The sequence below is a fragment of the Sebastes umbrosus genome, chromosome 20, assembly GCF_015220745.1.
Source record: "Sebastes umbrosus isolate fSebUmb1 chromosome 20, fSebUmb1.pri, whole genome shotgun sequence".
In the NCBI taxonomy this organism is placed as follows: domain Eukaryota; kingdom Metazoa; phylum Chordata; class Actinopteri; order Perciformes; family Sebastidae; genus Sebastes; species Sebastes umbrosus.
In genome coordinates, this window is record NC_051288.1 from 17,937,189 (window position 1) to 17,946,796 (window position 9,608).

General features: G+C 35.7%; 1 protein-coding gene and 1 long non-coding RNA gene across 6 annotated transcripts in view; one reads left to right on the plus strand and one right to left on the minus strand.

Annotated features, from left to right (window-relative positions):
- The window catches only part of pax2b (paired box 2b), a 34,949-nt gene extending 28,397 nt beyond the window's left edge, over positions 1–6,552 (minus strand). For 2 of the 4 annotated variants that reach the window (XM_037755906.1, XM_037755907.1), the window contains exons 1-2: positions 2,711–3,190; positions 1,574–1,771 (exon numbers count right to left, since the gene is read on the minus strand). In XM_037755906.1, the coding sequence (XP_037611834.1) occupies positions 1,574–1,771; positions 2,711–2,955 (443 nt within the window). In that variant the 5' untranslated portion in view covers positions 2,956–3,190. Of the gene's footprint in view, positions 1–1,573; positions 1,772–2,674; positions 3,191–4,376; positions 4,380–5,394 lie in introns of those variants that run through there. The other 2 variants (XM_037755908.1, XM_037755905.1) reach the window with 2 other exon arrangements.
- LOC119479916 overlaps positions 1–6,879 on the plus strand; it is a 43,730-nt gene extending 36,851 nt beyond the window's left edge. Inside the window, exons 3-4 of one of the 2 annotated variants that reach the window (XR_005204776.1) lie at positions 2,665–2,956; positions 6,561–6,879. This is a non-coding gene — a long non-coding RNA (uncharacterized LOC119479916). Of the gene's footprint in view, positions 1–2,664; positions 2,957–4,882; positions 5,210–6,560 lie in introns of those variants that run through there. The other variant, XR_005204775.1, reaches the window with a different exon arrangement.
- Positions 6,880–9,608: the final 2,729 nt, after the last annotated feature.

Sequence of the window (9,608 nt, forward strand, 5' to 3'; positions counted from 1 at the left end):
GAAATATTAACCTCCACATAAATCAAAACAAATGCGTCTCATTTGTGTGTGTATGTGTGTGTGTGTGGCACAGAGCAACACATTGAAATCTGCTTTAAAAAAAAAGAGAAAATATTCAGCATTAAGCCGTAATAGAAATTCAAAGTAGCTCTCATATTTGACTGATAGAATTACAGTTCTTTTGTGTTCACAATTTAATTTCCCACATAAACAAAGACACATAAGCCCCCTCACCCCCCCCTAACCAAAACTGAAAGCTTTAATTGGAATTGAAAAAACTTTATATGGGGCTCTTTTAATGATATTAATGTACATTTTGAATTTATCACATACATGTGTCTGAGCCTCCTTAAATAGGGCTTTTTAAGCAGCCACGAAGCATGAAATGAATTTTCTTCAGCCTTTTTTTCTCTATTTAAAAGATGTCTTGTGTGGAGCTGTCCGTGCTCTTCCATCAGCTCATTAAAATGTAATGCTGATGCTGGCTCTATGGAACAGTGCCTCTTAACCAAAGTTCATCACCAGGGATCTCTGGTGGTGGAGGGGTGTGGGGGGTGAGGCGGGGTGAGGGTGTGGGGGGTGTCCTGGGTCCTCCTGTAGCTACCACTCTATAACCATGGTGAGTTTCTATATGAAAACTGAAGATTTTGTAGCATAAACTATGACACCTGAAATGTTAAATATCAATATTTTCCCCTTTTTAAAGCCACAATTAAGGCTGCACTTTTATGCATCATCATAATGTTGCATCAATATTAATTAAAGCGAGATATTACCTCAAATTTTAATGCAATGATTTAAATCAGGAGCCTTATTTATAATCAGGAGGTGATTTTTAAGGCTTTTTTTTATTTGGCATGTTATTTTCACATGATGCAATATTTTCTTCAAAATAAAATCCTGCAGAAAAGCCAGAGTTTTGCTCAGCTCTCCTCTCTCTGTGTGTGTGCAGCAGCAGCAGCAGCTCCAGCAGCACCTCAAATTTTAATGCAATGATTTAAATCAGGAGCCATATTTATAATCAGGAAGTGATTTTTAAGGCTTTTTTGTTCATGCAAAGTGTTTTTTTTTTTTTATTTGGCATGTTATTTTCACATGATGCAATATTTTCTTCAAAATAAAATCCTGCAGAAAAGCCAGAGTGTTGCTCAGCTCTGCTCTCTCTGTGTGCAGCAGCAGCAGCAGCAGCTCCAGCAGCAGCACATTAGATGTGCTAAAGAAAATTGGCCTGCTTTATAGCGCCACGGGATCTGGTCACCGAATATTGATCGGTTTTCATCTCGACAGATTCACTCAGTCCTGGATGTACTGCTGATTGTTGAGGGAGTTTGGTCTGAAAGATTGAATTGCACCTCAGAGACCTCAGGCAGCCTCATGCACTATCGGGCGAGCAGGTCCAGCACAAAGTTTAGTCAAACAATAATCTGCTGCTCTTATGGCACAGATACATGAGTTATTGCATTCAAGTGTTTACATCCTGCAGCCCAAATTTACAAAATGAGAAAAAAAATTGCATGCATTTTTTTTTTTTGCATGCATGTTTTCGTTTCTATTAAAATGATTGGTGTCCTACCTGTTAATGGATGAGACGCTGGGGACAGTGTCGTTGTCGCAGACAGCCTCTGCCAGCAGTCTGTCTCTGATCTCCCACGCAAACATGGTCGGGTTTTGTCTCTTGTAGTCTGCGATTTTGTCCACCACCTTTGGCGTGGCCACTTTAGGTTTAGAGCCACCTATCACCCCGGGTTTGATGCTGCCAGTCTCGTAGTATCTGCAATAATAATAGCAATAATATTCTCCAATAGCAATTTTTAAGACGCAATTATACCCCTAGTAGAGTACTTTTTTTTTTTTTTTTTTTTACAAGAAAGTCAAACTTTTCTTCAGCAAAACATCAAACTTTAATGTTTTGTGTCTAATATGCGTTTTCAAATATTAAATGATGTCTCAAAACAAACATATATTTTCTTAAAAAATGCAAGAAAAACGCATAGTGCATGCATGCATATCCTCCTGGAAACCGAGTAAAAAAAAAAAGTCTTCCAATTTATTTATTTTTGTGTGATTTCCTTCCTATTTAGGGTTTAAAAAGAAAATCTTACAATTTAGACTTTTTAATTTTTTTTTCAAATTTTTGCAATATGTCCACTGTAGTGGACTATTTCAGTGTGAAAAGACAGACGAATTTAGTAGATACAAAAAAAAAAATAATGGCTATAGAGTGATATTAAACCAAGAATACATTCAACTTGATTTAAAAAAAACAAAAAAAACACATGACATATCACTGGAAAGCCCATGATGTCCTCTTTAAGGGGTTGATAGAGTAGGTCAAAAGAGTAAAAGGAGATGCATGTGGACAAAATGTCCACTAGAGAGGACACATGTCAATGGGCTGGGTCTCAGGAGGATATACACGGCAAGGATGTAATTCTGCAAAATGTAATCTTTACAATAAACACCAACATACATATAAAAAAAAAATGGAGGAGAAGCCCACCTGAACTCTAAGAAATAGTGTATAATTTACTAAAATAATCATTTCAGAATTAAAAAAAGTTTTGCAGGTTGAGCTCTCTCCTCCACCTCCAACATCGTGCATATATATATATTTATATATTTATTTATTTCTCCATCCATCCACCTCGTCGCACCCGGCTCTAGCAGAGTGTACCTGTCTGCGGGGCTTGTCCGGAGACTGTTCACCCACCTGCCCAGGATCTTGCTGACGCAGCCGTGGCTGACCCGCAGCTGTCTGGAGATGTCGCAGGGCCGGACGCCCTGGTGGGCGAGCTCCACGATCCGCTGCCTCACCACGTCCGGGAGGGGTCTGCCGTTCACAAACACCCCGCCGAGCTGGTTCACACCTCCGTGCCCTACGTGGGACACAACAGCCAGAAACAAACACAAGCGTAACATTACATAAAGCAGTGGCGATGGAGGAGGAGGACGCATGGTGAGTTTGTTTTTCTAATTATAGGAGAGAGAGGAAAAATATCATGGTTTCCTTTTCTTGTTTCTAAGGAGCAGGTGGATTTGCATTTATTTGTTTTATCATGGAGATGCATGAAATTGCTGCACAAAATTCCTGTTCATTTAAAAAAATATATAATTATTATTTTATTTTATTTTATGGAATCAGGAAATTGTTTAATGCTATCATGGAGATGCCTTATTTTTCTGCACAATGACCAAATAATAGGCTAATATTTTGTCATTTTTCAAAATAATTAGTTGGTAAATTGGATGTTTTGGTGATTTAAGAGAGAGCAAAGAGTAGAGATGATCACATCACTGTAAAACAAGTGTCCATAATGAATGTTTTTATTTATTATTAGGCTTTTTTTTTTGTTTTTCTAATTATAGTAGAGAGAGAAAAATGATAGGATATCTTAAGATGTCATGGTTTCCTTTTCTTGTTTCTATGGAGCAGGTGGATTTGCATTTAGTTGTTGTATTATGGAGATGCATGAAATGCTGCACATAATTCCTGTTAATTTAAAATATATATATATTTTTTTATTTTAAAAATGATGGAATATAGCTGGAATATAGCTGAGATAACATGGTTTATTTTTCTTGTTTCTATGGAGCAGGTGGATTTACATTTATTTGTTGTATTATGGAAAAGCCATGAAATGCTGCACATTAATCCTGTTCATTTAAAAAATATATAATTTTTTTGAAAAGTTGTTTACTGCCATCATGGAGACGCCTTATTTTTCTGTGTTTTAAACGTTATATAAATACAGAACAATGACCAAATAATAGGCTAATATTTTGCAATTTTTCCAAATAATGAATAGGATGATTTGGTGATTTAAGAGAAAGCAAAGAGTAAAGATGATCACTGTAAAACAAGTGTCCATAATGAATGTTTTTATTTATTATTAGGCTTTTTTTTTTTATGGAAAAAAATGGATATTGCAGCAGAAAATGTGTTTTATTTATTTGCATGTTTTTGTCCATACTTGTTGGTCTATTTCTCTTTGTGTTTAAAAAAATATATATTTAACTTACAATAATGCTTTTATTATATTTTTAAAAAATAAATAAAACACAAGGTTACATTCAAGTGCTGAACACCTACTCACACTGCATATTATTTTGCATCTGTCTAACTGTGCAGCTTTTACAATTAATCCAATAAATCCAACCTGCATTGACCCATTAATATCTGTGTGCCATATTTAAATTCTAAAAAAATAATTAAAAAATATATTAGTTTATTTGAGTCTCCAGTACTTTAAAGTTTCTCACAGTCAAAAAAAAAAGAAAATATATTTTCTCAGCAGAGCTCCACCACGGCTCATGTTATGGCTATTAAGTTACAAGCTCCCTCATTTTCGCTGCACGGTAATTTTAAATAATTGAACGAGCTTTGATTACTCATATTACATATTATTTAGTAAACGAAAGAAGGTCATCCATTATTCACACACACATTCACCAAATTACAAGTATGTGGACTTAAGTTGGACTCAATGCTGTTATTAGAATAATAGTATGTGACTTATTATTATTATTATTATTAGGCCTAAACACACACACACACACACACACACACACACAGTGCGCGGGAAGCTGGATACACGTGTAAATTAAGAGTACCTGCATGTTCTTTGTTTACTATGACAAGTTTCTGCATGTGTACAGAAGTATTATATTTTTTTAAGAATTTTAAAGCAGAATATTTGCTGAAATGTGCACACATAAGACATGAGGCTATTTATTCCACTATTATGTTTCCATGTTTGCCTCCATGTCAGTTTATTAGCCTGTTTTTATGCGCCAAAACGCACATACAGCTCTCTGCTGCAGGCCTTTTTTTGTAATATGCATATAATATTATCTATTCTTATTATTTCTCTCCGTGTTGTAGCTGCGGAAAAGCTGGAGGCTGATACACGTGTAAATTAAGAGTACCTGCATGTTCTTTGTTTACTATGACAAGTTTCTGCATGTGTACAAAAGTATTATATTTTTTAAAGAATTTTAAAGCAGAATAGTTGCTGAAATGTGCACACATAAGACATAAGGCTATTTACTCCACTATTATGTTTCCATGTTTGCCACCATGTCACACTATAGCTGCTGAACCATAATCATGGCACTTTATGATCCATTTATTTGTCTACATTTTGATTTGAATGTTTGCTTTTATTGTTTGTTTTTCCTGCCAAGAGCTGCTAAACTGTTTTTTCGTTGTTTTCAATGACAATGACAATAAAGTCTCTATTCTATTCTATGTCAGTTTATTAGCCTGTTTTTATGCACCAAAAATGCACATACAAGCTCTCTGCTGCAGGCCTTTTTTTGCAATATGCATATAATATTATGTATTATTTCTCTGTGTTATATAGCTGCAGCGGAACTCGGGTTTGTGCTACTTACGGTGCATCGCTGTGAAGGGGTCTGCTTTACAGTGAATATCCATTGGATAGCAAAGGAAAGACAGATAATCAACTGAAGTCGCCGTTTTCGCCTTCCGATCAAGGGTGAAAATGTGAAGAAAAAAAGGTGGCTCTCTCTATACTCGATGGAGGGACTTATAGTTTGCCCCCTCCACCCTCCTTGCAACTTCTTTACCCCCAAAAAGTTGCCTCTCTCTTCAACAACAGTCCGGTGCTGGTGCGGAGGTCTGGTGGCAGGTGCGCAGCAGCAGCAGCAGCAGCAGCAGCATGACCGGGTATAGGAGAGGATTGTTTCAGTAAAACACGACCTGGGTGTTTTTTTCTTTCTCTCAAAAGCAGGTGAAGCAGTAATTCTCACACAAGAGTCTTGAAAAGGAAATATCTCCTCGGTATCTCCTCAATCCTTGGTGGCCTTGATTCACGCGTCGGTGGTGGAAGAAAACATGCGCACTCGTATGGTTTCTCTTCTCTCTCTGTGTGGATGCGTTATGCTGGATCTTTGGGCTGGGAATGAAGCGTCTCTCTGTGTCTGTGGTTTCTAAAAGCTGCAACCCCTCCTCTTCTCCTCTTCTCCTCTTCTCTCACCCCTCTCCTCCGCTCTGCAGACCCCCCCTTTTTGCTTATATGGATGACTTGTCAGACAAAGGCAATAGATGCCAACACTTTGTGATTCGCCAACGCAAGAAAAAAAAAAAAACTCGGGGGTCCAAATGAGGAGGTCTGTGGGTCTGACACAGAGGCAGGAAAGGGGAGGGAGATAAATAAGGAATGGATTCGGAGTTTAGAAATATCACATTATATTTTTATTAGACATTATAACAGCTGTGAATTATATGCTCGCTTATACTGGAAGTTTTGAATCAATGAAAGAGATTATTTTATTTTTTTTAATTTGTGTTTCTTTCTGATCTTTTTCTCTTTTTCTCTCTGGATATTTATGTGTCCTCACAACCTGGATTTAGCTCCAACCTTTGAATTTTTATTTCATTTTTCTGTCTTTTATGTCCACTCTGGAACCAAAGTAGGCCTCAAATAATTTGTTTATAGCTTTAATTCTGGTTTTATTTCCATATAAAATGTTAAAATTGGTGGCTAATATATAATTATAGATGTATTGACCTTTTTTTTTTTTTTTTTTACATTCAGATGATGGTGTGATGATTGCAGTGGTCCAAACTGGGAGCAGTGTTGGTGTTGGTGCTGCTGGTGGTGGTTTGAGGTTGGAGGTGAAACTGCAGCAGTGCTTCTGAGCTTCTGTAGATGGCGCTGTATAGTTTCTCAACATTTTAAAGGTGCTGCCAGAGTCCAGAGAAAAGTAAAACTTGGGGTGCACTTGAGTGCTTGTGATCAAACTGAGAAGTCAAAATATATTCTTCTGGAACAATAATCCATCAGGTGTGGATCCATGTAAGGTGTTGCAATGAATTAAACAGCAGATAATCGGCTACTTGGCATAAACCTGCAGTTTAAAGTCCTCTGGTTGGGAAGTTAAAACTAAACAATGCAGGATGGAGTCATGTGAAAGTCAAGGTGCTTCGTTTTGGATCCTATTAATATCATGTTTTACATTTGGAATATATCAAATAATAAAAAAAATAATTGTTTTAATTCACGATATAATTATTTTGATTAATAGATACTGTAAATTATATAATACATACACATAATAACAAGAAACTGAATTTGTGAAGCACTTTTCTTGACAAAGTTTACAAAGTGTTTTTTTTTTTACAAGGGAATCCAAAACGGAAGCAATAAAGACAAATTAAAAGGGTATACAAGTAAATAAAAAATAAAATAAAATACAATGAGATTACATGAAAATACATTAAAAAAAATACAATAAAATATATTAAAAATACATTATGATTACATGAAAATATATTAAAAAGAATAAGATTACATGAAAATACATTAAAAAATACAATAAGATTACATGGAAATACATTATAAAAATACATAAACATAAATAAATTAAAATCTCAAGTTGACCGAAATTTCTGTCAATTTTGTCATTGTCAATGAACATCATTACATACATAAAGTGACAATAATAGTAATAATTTAAAAAATATATAAAATAATTATAACCACAATAAAATTTACTACAAAAATTTCAAAATAAAATACATAATCTCAGTCTTATTCTCCTTGCTATTGTTTTATGCACGCGCCCTCACCACATATTTGGCCATATTTTGGGGGGTGTAGGTGGAGTTGGGTGGTGGTGGAGGGGGTGCACCTCTTAGGGGCAGACGGCCACATCTCTTGCTCTGCCTCCTGGTCAGGTTAGGGGATGATTTCTCTTTTTGTTACTGTTTTTGGAGTGAGCTTCTGGTACAATATGTAGCACTATAGGCTGTAATTTCACACCCGGCTGCACATTTCCCTTAAAGCTACATTCTCCCTCATTCTCCCCCCTATAAGACCCCCACCACCTCCCTCAGTTTCCTCTCTCTGGTGCCCTCCTGCTCCCCACAATATGATCTCCCCACTGCAAAAATTAAACAGAAGGAGGAAGAGGAGGGGGTGGAAAACAAAATGTTTATTGTTTTTTTAGTTTTTTTTAAAGAAAAACATATATTCAAATGTTTACTTTATTTGGTTTGTTTGAACAGCACTGTGTGGTGTGTGTGTGTGGTCAGATGGGCCTCTCTTTTTTAGCTCCATTCAGCTGCTACAACTCAGAGAGCTCCTACAAAGACATTTAAACAATACAAAAGCTGTTAATTAAGTTATCAATTATCAACTTTTTTTTTTTTTTTTTTCCAGTTTTACTTTTAATAATTAAACATTAATACTTCTATTCATCTGAGCCAAAAACAGAGACAACTCTGGGTCAGAGAGCTTCTAAAAAGACATTTAAACAATACAAAAAGCTGCTAATTAAGTTATCAATTATCACCTTTTCTTTCTTTTTTTTTTTTGCAGTTCTACCTTTAATAATTAAACATTAATACTTCTAATCATATGAGTAAAAAAACAAAAAAAACAGCCCAAATTCACCAGTTTCAGAAAAATATTTGCAAAAAATTTGCATCAATTACTGACTCATTTCCAATGTGACACACACACACACAAACTGCAGTATTTAAGACGACGCAGGCGCATGTCAAGAGTTTGGAAAATGTTTTTGGAGCCCGGGTGCACCCATTAGGAGAGGTGTAATGTATTGACAGAGAGCAATTTATCTTTTGCCCCGCTTCCTAATGGCCTGTGCAGAGAGGAGAGAGGAGAGGTGGCATGGAGGAGGAGGAGGAGGAGGAAGAGGAGGAGGAGGAGGAAGCAGCACCAGAGAGGGTCCAGCATGCAGCTCCACTCTGCCGAACATCAGCTCACACATCCAGGGGAGGACTGTAGAGATGGAGGCTCCTGTGTGTGGTGGTAAAGAACTTTTATTTCTAGAGGTGTGAGAGAGGTGTCATTTATGTTTTTCTTCTTCTTCTTCCTCCTCCCAGTGTGTAGACTCTCGCGTTATTCCGACGTCACCAATCGATGTGAGTTTCCCTGCAGAGGGGAGCTGACACCACATGGTTGTAAGTTGAATATTAATCCTTTTCGATTGAAGGGAGGGGTCTGCCAGGAGAGTTATGGATGCATTTCTAATTCTTTAAATCTGAGGATATGTAAAAAAAAAAAAAAATGTATGGAGTTCTGCATGCTTAAATAAATAATATGTCAGGCTTTTTATGTGCCAAAAATATACATTAAACATCATCTATTGCTCTTTAAATAAAAATAAATAATAGAGGGGTCTGCCAGGAGATGCATTTTTGGCTAATTTAGATCTGAGAATATGTCAATAAATTTATGGAATTCTGCATGCTTAAATAAATAATATTTTCAGGCTTTTTATGTGCCAAAAATATTCATTAAACATCATCTATTGCTTTTAAAATACAAATAAATAATATTTTTAGGCTTTTTATGTGCCAAAAATATACATTAAACATCATCTATTGCTTTTAAAATACAAATAAATAATATTTTCAGGCTTTTTATGTGCCAAAAAATATACATTAAATGTCATCTATTGCTTTTAAAATACAAATAAATAATATTTTCAGGCTTTTTATATGCCAAAAATATACATTAAACATCATCTATTGCTTTTAAAATACAAATAAATAATATTTTCAGGCTTTTTATGTGCCAAAAATATACATTAAATGTCATCTATTGCTTTTAAAATAC